This window comes from Tamandua tetradactyla, chromosome X, assembly GCF_023851605.1.
Source record: "Tamandua tetradactyla isolate mTamTet1 chromosome X, mTamTet1.pri, whole genome shotgun sequence".
Lineage (NCBI taxonomy): Eukaryota > Metazoa > Chordata > Mammalia > Pilosa > Myrmecophagidae > Tamandua > Tamandua tetradactyla.
The window spans coordinates 150,598,998-150,616,616 of NC_135353.1; the positions used below are offsets into that span (position 1 = coordinate 150,598,998).

General features: G+C 40.7%; 1 protein-coding gene across 2 annotated transcripts in view; it reads left to right on the forward strand.

Annotated features, from left to right (window-relative positions):
* The window catches only part of ACOT9 (acyl-CoA thioesterase 9), a 114,509-nt gene that overhangs the window by 39,051 nt on the left and 57,839 nt on the right, over window positions 1-17,619 (forward strand). The window contains exon 1 of one of the 2 annotated variants that reach the window (XM_077144746.1): window positions 14,918-15,074. The exons of the other annotated variant lie outside the window; for it this stretch is intronic. Coding sequence (XP_077000861.1) covers window positions 15,055-15,074 — 20 coding nt within the window. The 5' untranslated portion in view covers window positions 14,918-15,054. Of the gene's footprint in view, window positions 1-14,917; window positions 15,075-17,619 lie in introns of those variants that run through there. 2 annotated transcript variants of the gene reach the window in all.

Below are 17,619 nucleotides of genomic sequence, written 5' to 3' on the forward strand. Positions count from 1 at the left end.
GCATTGAAATAATTCACCAATCTTATTCAAGTTTCCCCAGTTTTCACGTAGTCATGTGGATGTGTATGTGAGTTGTATATAATTTTATCACACGTGCAGTTTCCACAGTCAAGATACAGAACAGGCCCATCACCGCAAGGATAGCTATGCTGTCCTGTGGTCCATTTCCTTCCTACCTCTGTCCTCCCTCCCCTACCAGGCCTTAACCCTTGGACATTTCTAAAATTTTGTCTTTTTGAAAATGTTATCTAAATGGAGTTATAGGAATTGTTTTTCTTTTTCCCCACAAAACAAGATTCATGCATGTTCTCATGTTCTATTGGTAGTTCACTCCTTTTTATTGCTGAGTGATATTCCATGGCATGGATGAGCCATAGTTTGTTTAACCCTTCATCTCTTGGAGGACATATGAATTGTTTCCAGGTTTTGGATATTATGAATAAAGCTGCTGTGAACATTCGTATACAGGTTTTTGTGTGAACGTAGGTTTTTGTTTCTCTAGAATAAATGCCCAGGGCTGCAATTACCTTCAGGAAAGTTTTACAAGAACTGCCAGGGTAGGAGAGATGGAGGAGCAGAGAAATGTACAGGGAGCCAGGAATTGTGGGTAATAGTAGGAATTAGAGTCAAGGAACAAAAAGCCACTTTGAAGAGACATTTCAAGAGCAAAATAAGGATCTTTCCTCCCTCCGGGCTTGGTTTCTCACCTCCAAAGATCAGGCCAAACAGAATCCATGCATGGTCTTGTCCAATATGCTAATAAGTTACCTATATGTAAACAGAATAAAGCAGTCTAACAATCCCATAAATATCACACATGAAGATTAATTGAATAGAATAATGTCAATGTTTCTGAAGATAAAGATAATGAATACTAATGGTACCACTCTATTTTATGTGGCTCCATCTCCAAACAGGACAAAATAGAAATTTAATCCCTGCAGCGTGTTACATAAATTTTAAAAGCCAGAATGATTTTAGCCTCTGCAAAATATACAAATCCTCACTGTAAAGTAAGTTTCAAAAGCGTGAGTGCGTTCAGAAGCATAATCTTCTGCACAGAGAGTGAAGTATGTTTACATCTTTCTTCCTTCCATGGTTATTAATTCCACACAACTATAATTGAACGGGTGGGCACTTCCTCTTTTTCCTTGGGCTAAAGAATGTCAAGTTTGGAATTTACACTGGCTCAGCTGATTGGGCTACCCTAGTGTCTAGTCAGCCCTGGAGGATCTATCTCCCAAGTATGATGTTAGCAGTTGGGGCTGGCATGAAAAAATGGAAAGGAGGTAGGAGAGAGAACAGAGATAAATAGGATCCAGAGTGAGGAGTGAATGGGAGAGAATCTGAATTTTCTGGTGTTCTAGTTTGCTAGCTGCTGGAGTGCAATATACCAGAAATGAAATGGCTTTTAAAAAGGGGAATTTAATAAATTACAAATTGACAGTTCTAAGGCTGAGAAAATGTCTATAGAAATGTCCAGTGTAAGGCATCCAGGGAAAGATAATTTGGCTCAAGAAGGCCAGTGAAGACTTCCGGAGAAGATGGCAGCTTAGTAAGACGCGCAGATCTTAGTTTCTTCCCCAGGACAGCTACTAGGGGAGAAGAAACGATACAGAAAGCGCCCAAAGCCACAACAGAGATAAAAAAGACAGTGTACCCCATCCTGGAACGGCTGGCTGGCTGAGAGAAGCCGCTTGGGTGAGATTGCCGAGGCGCACGGGCTTCACAGGGCGGGACGGCAAGCGGCCGGAGTCACTCCCTTCCCCCTTCCCGGGCCGGCTGGGAGAACTGGAGAGGTGGTCCCGGCTGGCGCCCACACCACGCGCGGCCCCCTGGACCAACTGAGAGAATTGGATCGGAACTCCCCAGGCCGCGGAGAACGGTGACGGGTGGGGGAGGCCCCTTCCAAACCCGTGACTCCCCGGGAACGTGCACTCTCCCGGGCGGGCCGCTGCCGCTGGCGCCCTCCCTCCACGCTTGTCGCCCCGGGCCGACTAGGAAATTCGGATGGGCTCTTTCCCGGGCTGCGGCAGCCAGCAACCCTCCCTGCGTTCGGACCCCGGGCCGGCTCAAGCCGCTTCGGCTAGCGAACCTCCCGGACGGCGAGAGTTTTCCAAAGTTAAAGGTCCCACAGCACCTTTTACTGGTGGGACCCGCAGACAAACGTGTGCCACGAGCGCCACCTACTGGGCAGGATAGGAAAAACAGAACCCAGAGATTTCACAGAAAAATCTTCTAAACTTTTGGATCCAATACCCAGGGAAATCTGTCTAAATGCGCAGACGCCAACAGAAGATAACGGATCACGCTCAAATAATTGAAAATATGGCCCAGTCAAAGGAACAAACCAATAGTTCAAATGAGATACAGGAGCTGAGACAACTAATGCTGAATATACGAACAGAAATGGAAAACCTCTTCAAAAACGAAATCGATAAATTGAGGGAGGACATGAAGAAGACATGGGCTGAACATAAAGAAGAAATAGAAAAACTGAAAAAACAAATCACAGAACTTATGGAAGTGAAGGACAAAGTAGAAAAGATAGAAAAAACAATGATAGATTCAAAGAGACAGAAGATAGAATTAGTGATTTGGAGGATGGAACATCTGAATTCCAAAAAGAAACAGAAACTATCGGGAAAAGAATGGAAAAATTTGAACAGGGTATCAGGGAACTCAAGGACAATATGAAGCGCACAAATATACGTGTTGTGGGTGTCCCAGAAGGAGAAGAGAAGGGAAAAGGAGGAGAAAAACTAATGGAAGAAATTATCACTGAAAATTTCCCAACTCTTATGAAAGACCTAAAATTACAGATCCAAGAAGTGCAGCGCACCCCAAAGAGATTAGACCCAAATAGGCGTTCTCCAAGACACTTACTAGTTAGAATATCAGAGGTCAAAGGGAAAGAGAGGATCTTGAGAGCAGCAAGAGAAAAACAATCCATCATATACAAGGGAAACCCAATAAGACTATGTGTAGATTTCTCAGCAGAAACCATGGAGGCTAGAAGAGAGTGGGATGATATATTTAAATTACTAAAAGAGAAAAACTGCCAACCAAGACTCCTATATCCAGCAAAATTGTCCTTCAAAAATGAGGGAGAAATTAAAACATTCTCAGACAAAAAGTCACTGAGAGAATTTGTGACCAAGAGACCAGCTCTGCAAGAAATACTAAAGGGAGCACTAGAGTCAGATACAAAAAGACAGAAGAGAGAGGTATGGAGAAGAGTGTAGAAAGAAGGAATGTCAGATATGATATATATAATACAAAAGGCAAAATGGCAGAGGAAAATATTATCGAAACAGTAATAACACTAAATGTTAATGGACTCAATTCCCCAATCAAAAGACATAGAATGGCAGAATGGATTAAAACACAGGATCCTTCTATATGCTGTCTACAAGAAACACATCTTAGACCCAAAGATAAACATAGGTTGAAAGTGAAAGGTTGGGAAAAGATATTTCATGCAAATAACAACCAGAAAATAGCAGGAGTGGCTATACTAATATCCAACAAGTTAGACTTCAAATTTAAAACAGTTAAAAGAGACAAAGAAGGACACTATATACTAATAAAAGGAACAATTAAACAAGAAGACATAACAATCATAAATATTTACGCACCGAACCAGAATGCCCCAAAATACGTGAGGAATACACTGCAAACACTGAAAAGGGAAATAGACACAAATACCATAATAGTTGGAGACTTCAATTCCCCACTCTCAGCAAACTAATCCCAAAGCAAGCAAAAGGAAAGAAATAACAATGATCAGAGCAGAAATATATGAAATTGAAAATATGAAAACAGTAGAGAAAATCAATAAGACCAGAAGTTGGTTCTATGAGAAAATCAATAAGATTGATGGGCCCTTATCAAGATTGACAAAAAGAAGAAGAGAGAGGATGCAAATAAATAAGATCAGAAATGGAAGAGGAGACATAACTACTGACCTCACAGAAATAAAGGAGGTAATAACAGGATACTATGAACAACTTTACGCTAATAAATACAACAATTTAGATGAAATGGACGGGTTCCTGGAAAGACATGAACAACCAACTTTGACTCAAGAAGACATAGATGACCTCAACAAACCAATCACAAGTAAAGAAATTGAATTAGTCATTCAAAAGCTTCCTAAAAAGAAAAGTCCAGGACCAGACGGCTTCACATGTGAATTCTACCAAATGTTCCAGAAAGAATTAGTACCAATTCTCCTCAAACTCTTCAAAAAAATCGAAGTGGAGGGAAAACTGCCTAATTCATTCTATGAAGCCAACATCACCCTCATACCAAAACCAGGCAAAGATATTACAAAAAAAGAAAACTACAGACCAATCTCTCTAATGAATACAGATGCAAAAATCCTCAATAAAATTCTAGCAAATCGTATCCAACAACACATTAAAAGAATTATACATCATGACCAAGTAGGATTCATCCCAGGTATGCAAGGATGGTTCAACATAAGAAAATCAATTAATGTAATACACCATATCAACAAATCAAAGCAGAAAAATCACATGATCATCTCAATTGATGCAGAGAAGGCATTTGACAAGATTCAATATCCTTTCCTGTTGAAAAACTTCAAAAGATAGGAATACAAGGGAACTTCCTTAAAATGATAGAGGGAATATATGAAAAACCCACAGCTAATATCATCCTCAATGGGGAAAAGTTGAAAACTTTCCCCCTAAGATCAGGAACAAGACAAGGATGTCCACTATCACCACTATTATTCAACATTGTGTTGGAGGTTCTAGCCAGAGCAATTAGACAAGAAAAAGAAATACAAGGCATCAAAATTGGAAAGGAAGAAGTAAAACTATCACTGTTTGCAGATGATATGATACTATACGTCGAAAACCCGGAAAAATCCACAACAAAACTACTAGAGCTAATAAATGAGTACAGCAAAGTAGCAGGTTACAAGATCAACATTCAAAAATCTATAGCATTTCTATACACTAGTAATGAACAAGCTGAGGGGGAAATCAAGAAATGAATCCCATTTACAATTGCAACTAAAAGAATAAAATACCTAGGAATAAATTTAACTAAAGAGACAAAAAACCTATATAAAGAAAACTACAAAAAACTGCTAAAAGAAATCACAGAAGAACTAAATAGATGGAAGGGCATACCATGTTCATGGATTGGAAGACTAAATATAGTTAAGATGTCAATCCTACCTAAATTGATTTACAGATTCAATGCAATACTAATCAAAATCCCAAGAACTTATTTTTCAGAAATAGAAAAACCAATAAGCAAATTTATCTGGAAGGGCAGGGTGCCCCGAATTGCTAAAAACATCTTGAGGAAAACAAAACGAAGCTGGAGGTCTCATGCTGCCTGACTTTAAGGCATATTATGAAGCCACAGTGGTCAAAACAGCATGGTATTGGCATCAAGATAGATATATCAACCAATGGAATCGAATAGAGTGCTCAGATATAGACCCTCTCATCTATGGACATTTGATCTTTGATAAGGCAGTCAAGCCAACTCACCTGGGACAGAGCAGTCTCTTCAATAAATGGTGCCTAGAGAACTGGATATCCATATGCAAAAGAATGAAAGAAGACCCATCTCTCACACCCTATACAAAAGTTAACTCAAAATGGATCAAAGATCCAAACATTAGGTCTAAGACCATAAAACAGATAGAAGAAAATGTTGGGAGATATCTTATGAATCTTACAACTGGAGGCGGTTTTATGGACCTTAAACCTAAAGCAAGAGCACTGAAGAAGGAAATAAATAAATGGGAACTCCTCAAAATTAAACACTTTTGTGCATCAAAGAACTTCATCAAGAAAGTAGAAAGACAGCCTACACAATGGGAGACAATATTTGGAAATGATATATCAGATAAAGGTCTAGTATCCAGAATTTATAAAGAGATTGTTCATCTCAACAACAAAAAGACAGCCAACCCAATTACAAAATGGGAAAAAGACTTGAACAGACACCTAACAGAAGAGGAAATACAAATGGCCAAAAGGCACATGAAGAGATGCTCAATGTCCCTGGCCATTAGAGAAATGCAAATCAAAACCATAATGAGATATCATCTCACACCCACCAGAATGGCCATTATCAACAAAACAGAAAATGACAAGTGCTGGAGAGGATGCGGAGAAAGAGGCACACTTATCCACTGTTGGTGGGAATGTCAAATGGTGCAACCACTGTGGAAGGCAGTTTGGCGGTTCCTCAAAAAGCTGAATATAGAATTGCCATACGACCCAGCAATACCATTGCTGGGAATATACTCAAAGGACTTAAGGGCAAAGACACAAACGGACATTTGCACACCAATGTTTATAGCAGCGTTATTTATAATTGCAAAGAGATGGAAACAGCCGACATCTCCATCAACAGAAGAGTGGCTAAACAAACTGTGGTATATACATACGATGGAATACTATGCAGCTTTAAGACAGGATAAACTTATGAAGCATGTAATAACATGGATGGACCTAGAGAACATTATGCTGAGTGAGTCTAGCCAAAAACTAAAGGACAAATACTGTATGGTCCCACTGATGTGAACAGACATTCGAGAATAAATTTGGAATATGGCCTTGATAACAGAGTCCAGCAGGAGGTAGAAACAGGGTAAGATGATGGCCAATTGGAGTTGAAGGGATACAGATGGTGTAACAGGACTAGATACAAAAACTCAAAAATGGACAGCACAATAATACCTAATTGTAAAGTAATCATGTTAAAACACTGAATGAAGCTGCATCTGAGCTATAGGTTTTTGTTTTGTTTTGTTTTGTTTTGTCTTGATTTTACTATTATTACTTTTATTTTTTTTTCTCTATATTAACATTCTTTATCTTTTTTGGTTATGTTGCTAGTTCTTCTAAACCAGTGCAAATGTACTAAGAAATGATGATCATGCATCTATGTGATGATGTTAAGAATTAATGATTGCATATGTAGAATGGTATGATCTCTAAATGTTGGGTTAATTTCTTTTTTTCCATTAATTAAAAAAAAAAAAGAGAACGGGTAATTGGAGCTGAAGGGATACAGACTGTACAACGGAACTGGATATAAAAACTCAGAAATGGACAGCACAATACTACCCAATTGTAATGCAATTATGTTAAAACACTGAATGAAGCTGCATGTGAGGTATAGGTTTTTTGTTTTTTTTCTTTCTATTATTGTTTTAATTCTTATTCTGTTGTCTTTTTATTTCTTTTTCTAAATCGATGCAAATGTACTAAGAAATGATGAATATGCAACCATGTGATGTTATTAAGAATTACTGATTGTACATGTAGATTGGAATGATTTCTAATTGTTTTGTTAATTCTTTTTTTAATTAATAAAAAAAAAAGAAGGCCAGTGAAGTTCAGGGCTTCTCTCTCAACTGAAAAGGCACATGATAAACACAGTCAGGATTTCTCTCTTGGCTGGAAGGGCATATGGTGAACATGGCATCATCTGCTAGCTTTCTCTCTTGGCTTCCTGTTTCACGAAGCTCCCCGGGAGGCATTTTCCTTCTTCACCTCCAAAGGTCACTTGCTGGTGGACTCTCTGTTTCTCATGGCTATGTCGTTCTTCTCTGCTCTCTCTGAATCTCCAGCTTTTTCCAAAATGTTTCTTCTTTTATAGGATTCTGTGCTAGTCTGAATCTGTGGTGGACCCCAGAAAAGCCATGCCCTTTGATCCTCATTCAATATTGCTGGGTCAGAGTATTTTGATTGTTTCCATGAAGATGTGACCCACCCAATTGTGGGTGGTAACTTTTGATTAGATGATTTCCATGGAGGTATGTCTCCACCCACTGAAGGTGGAGTTGCTTACTGGAATCCTTTACAAGAGGAAATATTTTGGAGAGTGCCCCCTTTTGATAGAGCTAAGAGAAAGCCAGCAGATGCCACCATGTTCACCATGTGCCCTTCCAGCTGAGAGAGAAACATTGAATGTCGTCGGCCTTCTTGAACTAAGGTGTCTTTCCCCAGATGCCTTAAATTGGACATTTCTATAGACTTGTTTTAATTGGGACATTTTCTCGGCCTTAGAACTGTAAACTAGCAACTCATTAAATTCCCCTTTTAAAAGTCATTCCGTTTCTGGTATATTGCATTCCAGCAGCTAGCAAACTAGAACAGATTCCCATAAACGAATCAAGACCTATCCGAATGGGTGGAGACACTTCTTCACCTAATCCAGTTTAAGAACTACTCTTGATTGAGTCACATCTCCAGGGAGATGATCTCATAATAGTCTCAAACATACAGTACTGAATAGGGATTAGAAGAAACAGCTGCCTTTACAAAATGGGATTAGGATTAAAACATGGCTTTTCTAGGGTACATGCATCCTTTCAAACCAGCCTAGTTGGAAAAGATGGATTAAGTGAGAAAGAGTGAGCGTGCGCATGCGAGCGGGGGACAGGGGTCATGACTAGGGGTGAAGAATGACTGGGAGATTAGGGGTGGGCAGGGCAGCCACCCATTGAAATATTGCTGTTTCAAGCCCTATTTTATTGAAGGTGACATCTTTTTGGAAGACACCCTGAAATTAAGATGTCCTATCCTAAAGAGGTCCTTTGATCCCATGTCACTAATAGTATTACATTTTTTAAATAATTGACATTTTTAAGCAAGAGGAAATTGTTACAGGAAAAAGAGCACTGCTAAAGACAAGAACCTTCAACAATTGGATTTGATGAGCAATCTTAAAAATGGAGCTGAGAGATGTGGTCTCTTTCCCTCTAAGCCCAACTCTGCAAGTGAAATCATTGCCCCCTCCCCCCCACGTGAAACATGACATTCAGGGGTGAAAGTCTCCCTGGCGACATGGGAGAGGACTCTCAGGGATGAATCCAGACCTGGCACTGTGGGATCAACAATTCCATCCTGAGCAAAAGGGGGAAAAGAAGTGTAATTAATAAAGTATCAGGGGCAGAGAGAGTTTGAATAGCGTCAAGAGGCTACTCTGGAGGTTGCTCTTATGCAAGCTTCAGTTAGACCTTGCTACCTATCATAATCTGCTAACCCCCAACCAGGATCATTCCAGCCAATCCTAAAGAACACCTAGGGCAATATATAAGATTCCACAAGAGTTCCATGCACTAGAGTAACTTTGCAGAAACCTACAACCTCCAGATGGGTCCCTAAGGCAGATAAGTCCTGAAACTTAGCCCACCCTCTTCAGAACATCAGATAGTTCCATCTCCCTAACCCATATTAGTGATAGACCCTTCCAATATGAAAAATTTAGAATTGCTATAACCCTAAAGAGAGGGATGGAAAGATCAAAGGTGATGGTGGAGTTATACAGAGAAGATAGGATTCAACAAATGAATATGAATGCTGAATCATTAAATTGATATCTCTTTTGGTCTCCAGTATTTTAGAGCAGCTAGAAGTAAAAGCCTAAAATTGTGGAATTGTAACCCACACCAAACTCTGAAATCTGTTCTACAACTAATTGTTGTGATGTGCTTTGAAATTTATTGCTTTTTTATATATATGTTATTTTTCACAAAAAAGTCGATTGTGATGGTAAATACACTGCTATATGATGATATCATGAACCATTGATTGTACACTTTGGACAATTATAGGGTATGAGAAAATGTAACATATATCATTAAAAAATAAATTAAAAATGGAGCTGAGAAAAGGTCAAGAAAGAGATAAAAACCACTGCTGTTTCTGTCTGATAAAGGTTTAATATTCAGAATATATAATGAAGTCCTTCAACTTAATGACAGAAAGACAACCCAATTAAAAACTGGGGCAAAAGGTTTGAATAGACATCTCTCCAAAGAAGATATACAAATGGCCGGAAAGCACATGAAAGGATGCTCAACATCATTAACTATCAGGGAAATGCAAATCAAAACCGCAGTGAGATACTATTTCACACCCATTAGAATGACTGCTCTAAAGAAAAAAAAAAAAAAAAACCCAGAAAATAACAAGTGTTGGAGTGAATGTGGAGAAATAGGAAAACTCATTCATTGCTGGTGGCAATATACGATGGTGCAGCTGCTGTGGAAGACAGTTTGATGGTTCCTCAGAAAGCTAAATATAGAATTACCATATGACCCCACAATCCCACTCCTAGATATATACCCAAAATAATTGAAAGAAGGGACTCAAATAGGTATCTGCACACCAGTGTTCATAAAGGCATTATTCACAATTGCCAAAAGATGGAAGTAACTCGTGTCCATTAACTGATGAATAAATAAATGAAAATGTAGTATATGAATACAATGGAATAATATTCAGCCTTTAAAAGGAATGAAGCCCTGACACATGTGATAACATAGATGAACCTGGAAGACATCATGCTGTGTGATATAAGCCAGACACAAAAAGACAAATATTGTATGAGTTCACTTATTTGAAATAATTTGAATAACCAAGCTCACAGAGTCAGAATTTAGAATATAGGTTACCAGGGGATGGTGTGGGGCTAGGGAATGGGAAGTTAATGCTTAAAATGTACAATTTTCCTACTTGGAATGATGGAAATGTTTTGGTAATGGATGGTGGTGATGGTAGCACAACATTGTGAACATAATTAACAGTGTGCTGGTTTGAAAGGAAGTATGCCCCCTAAGAAAAGTCATGTTTTAATATAAATCCCATTTCATAACGGTAGAATAATCCCTGTTCAATACTGTATATTTGAAACTGTAATGAGATCATCTCCCTGGTTGATGTGATTTAGTCAAGAATGGTTGTTAAACTGGATTAGGGGATGACATGTCTCCACCCATTTGAGTGGGTCTTGATTAGTTTCTGAAGTCCTACAAAAGAGGAAACATTTTGGACAGAGAGATTCAGAGAGAGCAAGCAGAGAGTCCACCAGTCAGCGACCTTTGGAGATGAAGAAGGAAGACGCCTCCCGGGGAGCTTCATGAAATAGGAAGCCAGGAGAGAAAGCTAGCAGATGATGCCGTGTTCGCCATATGCCCTTCCAGCTAGAGAGAAGCCCTGACTGTGTTCGCCATGTGCCTTCTCACTTGAGAGAGAAACCCTGAACTTCATCGGCCTTCTTGAACCAAGGTATCTTTCCCTAGATGCCTTTGATTGGACATTTCATTAGACTTGTTTTACTTGGGACATTTTCTCGGCCTTAGAACTGTAAACTAGCAACTCATTAAATTCTCCCTTTTAAAAGCCATTCCATTTCTGGTATATTGCATTCCAGCAGCTAGCAAACTAGAACAAACAGTATTGAAATACATAGCTGAATGCAATTAAAAGGAGAAATGTTAGATTGTATATATGGTAACAGAATAATATTTTTAAAAATCCATGGAATTATATTACACAGTGAACCCTAAGTTAAATCATGGACTATAGTTAATAGTACAATTATAAAAACATGCTGTCATCAGTTGTAATAAATGTTCCACACCAGTGCAACATGTTAATAATAAGACAGTATATGGGAATCCTGTGTTTTATGCATGATTGTCCTGTAAACCTGCATCTTCTCTAATAAAGAAGAAAAAAAAAATCACTGTTGTTTCTAAATTGCCTAGCCTGGGTTTTGGTTTTTGTTGGAGCAAGTGGTCATAATACTAAGCACTTTCGTGTGATTCACAGCTCTCTAGTCTTTCTCTTTTTTTCTTTAAGATTTTGGAGGGAAAACACCTTTCAATTCTTTACCCCTTCACCCTCCCAATTTTATTTTGGATGCTTTTGCATAATCTCTATAGCCCAGGAAATAAACTGATTTTAAAATGGTGATTTCTCTATTCTAATTGTTCTAGTTTGCTAGCTACTGGAATGCAACACACCAGAGATGGATTGGCTTTTAATAAAAGGGGATTTATTTTGTTGGTTCTTCAGAGGAAAGGCAGCTAACTTTCCACTGAGGTTCTTTCTTACACGGAAGGCACAGGATGGTCTCTGCTGGTCTTCTCTCCAGGCCTCTGGGTTCCAACAACTTTCCCCAGGGTGACTTCTTTCTGTATCTCCAAACGCCTGGGCTGAGTTGCAAGTGCTGAGATGAGGAATGCTGAGCTGCTTAGACTGTGCTATGTTGAGCTCTCTCATTTAAGCACCAGCCAATTTAGTCAAACGTCACTCATTGCAGCAGACACGCCTCCTAGCCGACTGCAGATGTAATTAGCAACAGATGAGGTTCACGTACCATTGGCTCATGGCCACAGCAAAAGAACTAGGTGCCTTCACCTGGCCAAGTTGACAACTGAATCTAACTACCACACCAATGAAATCATAGCATGAATCAGTTTGTTTGAAAGTTGATGACATAGTTTTCCAAAATATTTTCTACCTAAATCAGATATCTGAAAACACATATGATTCAGCAGCCCAAGGAAAGATGATTACTAGATATTTTTCATTCAGTAATACTATATTGAACTGATAGCATATTGTTAGGTTTTGTTATTTGATTTTTATTGTTCTGCTTGTAATAATGACATTGATAATATCTTGTATATCTATTAGTGCATAATTAGGTACCTTTTATTTATTTATTTATTTATTTTTTAACATGAGCAGGCACCGGGAATCAAATCCGGGTCCTCTGGCATGGCAGGCAAGCATTCTTGCCTGCTGAGCCACCGTGGCCCACCTGGTACCTTTTATTTTAATTATATATTTGCTACCATCTGTTACTATAAGACTATATAAAAACAGAACTAACAACAGCAACAACAAAAAAAAAACAGAACTCAAGGAGCAGAACAGGAAACAAAAATGTGGGGTGAAGAATCTGTTATTTAAGGACAGTGATTGTCACACTGCAATTGTTGGACGTTTCCTGGTTTAATTCAGTAACCACTTCACCTTCCATCCTGTTATCCAAAATGCAGTATAATATAGCTTTACAATAACAGCAACCACAACAGCAACAACACACACAGAATCAAGGTTACTAAACTCATTAAGAATTTTATGCATGCTGCCAATTGTGGTAACTCTAGATGCTTGGGATGAAAGGTGATTAGGTTTAGTAGAGGTTCCCTGAGGTTAGAGCTAAAGTGGATGGGCTAACGGATAAGATTGGTTATTTTCCCTCTTTAAATAATATCTGTAGTGCACATCTGTGGGGTCGGTTACTTGGTACTCCATTCCTAAAAGTTTTTAATGTCCTCATCCATGTGGTTACTTATAGAATTAGCCATGTTAGATGTGACCCCAGCACATGGCCAGGGGTCACCTAGGCCAATCATATGAATCATATGCTCTTACCATGCTGCCACAATTGATTAGTTCAGGGGTGCCTGGCCCCAGTTGGGCTAGTGAATCCCTTCTCAGGAATTTTTGGTTTGGGGATGAAAAAATTGGGGTCAAAGTCTATGCATGTGGCTGTGGTTGTAACATGTACTGTTCAGGAGCTTTTATTGACATGTGGAGAAAGCCATTGTTCAGATGGAAAAAAGAATGACGTCAGTGTGGAAAAGAAAGCAAAGATGAATAGTGGAGAGAGGGAATCTTGATGGCGTTGAGTTCCTAGTTACGGCAGTTCCAGTCCAAATTGATGCAGTTAATATATTGCTGAGAATATGTCTGACTATATATTGAAAGTCTATAGAAGGTGACTTAATTGCTCAAAAATGACAAGCTGTCCCTACCTATTATTATACCACATATGTAACCTGAAAATTTCTTGTAATTTTTTTCCCTGAGCCTTCCATTGCCTTAACCAAAAGTTCAAGTAAAAACAAGAAGAAAAATAGTGAAATTCAATCTAGTATTTATTGCACGGTGTGGTAGGTGTAATAGACTTTAAAGAAGTGTAACTGACGATAGAGCAAAATAAAAGCAAGACTGAAAAGTACAGACAATATGAACAAAAATGGAGAGATTCCTGCAAGCCAAAAGGTGAGTCTTCTGGATGCGGGACTGATGAAAGCAGAGAAGCTTAGGTAGAAAGGATAGAGAAAGCCAAAGATCATGCTCCAGTTATAACTCATAGGGTGACTTTTTTTTTTTTTTTTTAAATCAGTCTTTACTAAGCACGGGGTATTCAGGAAAACGGAAACAAAAACAAAAGCCCAGCATATGGCCTCTATGACCTAGGAATTTACTATCCTTGGAGGCAAAGCAGGACTTTCATATATTCTCTAAAAACCTCGACTCATTGCCCTGTTTAATTTCGTCTTTAGATGGCTTTACCACGTTTGATGTTATTTGTTAATTTGTTTGCTAATTTCTTTTCCTCCCCTATACAGTAAGCCCTGTAAGGGCAGGGATTTTTATTTTGTTGCATCCCCAGTGTTTTATAAAAGCGTCTGGCACACTCCAAGCAGCTCAATGAGAATTCGTTGAGTGAAAAGGAGAACCATGTCACAGGGTGCAATCATCTCCACAGTTTGGATTTAAATGTCTCTGGGCCCCGCCAAGGCCTCCAACTGTCAAGCACAAGGGGGCAGGCAGAGATTAAAAGAGGAACACATTTTCTCCTTTGGTACTCCTTTCCTAAGAAGTTTTTAATGTCTCATAGGTTCTCAGCTTTTGTTAGCATCGCCTGGGGTGCTTTTCCCTGAAGCCCAGGCCGCACCCCAGACTAATAAATCAGAATCTTCAGAGGGTGGGGCCCTGGCCCTAGTATTCTGTAAAGCTGCCCTGGAGATTCCGATGTACCGCCAAAGGCAAGAACCATAGACTGGAAGCTGGGGCGCAGGGATCCTGATCGCGCGGCCTCAGGCGAAGCGGTAACGCGGTAACAAGTCGCGCAGGACCCGGCCACATCCCGCCTCCACTTGGCACATTTAGCAGTCAAATAGCATAGATAGGCCCACACCTCCGAAGCAGCAAGCCCAAGGCTGCTAATTGACTGGGAAGCGCCACAGAAGGACCCGCTTCCGGCCAATGAGCGGGTCCGGAGCTTCAGACGCAGTGTAATCCCGCCCACGGCGGCGCGGCCCCGCTCCCTGGGGCGGCCTCTCTGTGAGTGCGCGGGCGGGGGGAGCCGGGTTGTGCTCGCGCTCGCTATCCTGGTCAGTCGCCTTAGGACGTCGCGCGGGTCCCAGTTTTCCAGCCGCGTGCACCGCGTGCGAGCGCGATGAAGCGGGCGGTGCTACGGTAGGTACCCGGGCCTGGCGGGGAGCCGACCGGGAGGCACCCCATGCCCTCTCTGCGCGCCCAGAGTGGGCCGGGGTGGAAGAAGCGGGCGGACGGTGACTAACACCGTGGGCGTGTGGGCGGAAAGCTGGGCCCTGGCGCGAAAGGGCGCCGCCCGCCGCTGCCTCGCCCGCAGAGCGGCCTTTAGCCTCCGGAGGCTGGAGGTGCGCGGCAGTCCTCCACTTCAGCGTCTTCTGGCTCCGACTTTAATGCTAAACGCGAAGCAGCACCTTTAAGGAGGAAGTTGGGTGTTCCTCGAAATTCCTTTCTCTTTGAATATTATGGGTGTGGTTGGTAACTGTTTTGGGGTAGCCCGTTGTCATTAAGCTAGTATTTGGAGCTCCATGTTACCCCTAGAAAACATTTTTAGGGTTAAGTGCTCGACCCACTTGGAAGCTTAGGTGTGTTGTTAACGGCTCTCACAGACCTGAGGACTGATTATTGCCCCTCGTGCTGATTTGAGCTTTACCTTTACTGAGCAGCAAGGTCCCTATGTGGGCGGGGAAGATGGGTTGGTTTGGGCCACCTGGACCAGGAGGATGCCTTTTTTGTATACACAATCCTTCCAGTAGGCAGGAGACCTCCCCTCACTCTTGCTTCATCCAGCTTTCCTAAATTCTTTCTGCCTGGTTAGGTCCCACGGGGTCAGTCCTGCTCTGGTTTCTGAAGTCTGCCAGCTTACAGGTGTGCCTACTCCCCCCTTCCCGCCCCCTCCCACCCTAGGTGTGGCCCATGGTGGTTCTCACTGACACTGATCCCATCCATTGTCTTGGGGTTCCTGGACCTTTCTAACTTTCCCTGTGGACTTTGCTGCTGTCTCTGCTATCACTCTACCAGCTGAAAAGGGTTCTCTCTCTCTCTCTTGTTTAGTGCATTTAAAGAAAAAAAAAAGCTTCCTTGTATTTTATTTGAAGACAAATTGAATGTCCTTACAAGAAGGCCCTAGTGCTTTAGCTTGCATCGGACAAGATCTGGAGGGCCTTTTACAAGCATCAAGGTCTTGTCCATGTACCTGCCCCCCCCCAAGAAAAAAAAAACCTTTCTTGATCCTTTCTCCCCCAGTTTGAAAGTCCTCTTTCTTTTTTTTTTTTTTTTTTTACATGGGCAGGGCACCAGGAATCAAACCCGGGTCCTCTAGCATGGTAGGCAAGCATTCTTGCCTGCTGAGCCACCGTGGCCCGCCCAGAGGTCCCCTTTCTTTGCTCTGAACTTTCATAACCCTGTGTTCCTTTCTTGTGAGTCCTATTGATTTTTTTTCAATTTTGAAATAGTCCTTATATTTTATAGGTACATTATGAACTAGTTACAGATGAAAAGTTATGCTTTTTTTTTTCACCATCACACAGTCACATTGTGAAAGCTCTATCATTATACATTCATCTTCAAGAAACACGGCTACTGGAACACAGCTCTACAGTTTCAGGCACTTCCCTCTAGCCTCTCTAATACACCTTAAACTAAAAGTGGGATATCTGTATAATGTATAAGAATAACCTTCAGGATAACCTCTCAACTCTGAAATCTCTCAACCATTGACATTCTATTTTGTCTCTTTTCTCTCTTACCCCTTTGGGTTGAGCAGGTTTTCTCAAACCCTTGATGCTGAGTCCCAGCTCATTCTAGGATTTCTGTCCCACATTGCCAGGAAGGTTTATATCCCTGGGAGTCATGTTCCATGTAGAGCGGGAGAGGGCAGTGAGTTTGCTTGCCGTATTGGCAGAGGGAGAGATAGGCCACATCTGAGCAATGAAAGAGGTTTTCTGGAGATGACTCTTAGGCCTAATTTTAAGTAGGCTTAGCCTATCCTTTGTGGGGATAAGTTTCATATGAACCAAAAATTGAGGGCTCAGCCTATTAATTTGGACGTCTCTGCTGCTTGTGAGAATATCAGGAATTCTCCAAATGGGGAAGTTGAATTTTCCCCCTTTGTCGCCATTCCCCCAGGGGGACTTTGCAAATATTTTTTATTCACTGTTCAGATCACTCTGGGATTTATCAGGACATCACACTGGACAAACCTACAAAATCTCATGTCCTATTCAAGGTTCCATTTACTTATGGTGTTCAATTAACCTGTCCATATAAGTTATAGTAGGAAATGCACTAGTCCAAATATAAATTTTATACCAAAAAAACGTTTTTTGCTTTAGTCTCACACAGAAGCTATTTAATTTTAAGTGGACACTCTGTCAGTGTCTAGTAAGAGAAAATTCACAAATGACTATAGACTATCCTGAGATGATAAGTTATTTGCCTGGTGGGCAACCTTTATAGCTTTTTAAAGAAATATCTCACAAGAGTTACCTGACTGTTTATTATCTAAATTAAGGCATTTCCACAGAGTAGAGGACATGTGAATGTCATTGCCTGTTACTGCACTGAAAACTTTTTCTTGCCACCCATTCTAGGATTGGGACCCAGAATGGAGCCTGGGCATTTCTATTCACAACTCTGGGTGAATTCTTTATCTCCCAAGGCAAGCCATGGGGAAGTTGGGCTCCTTGGT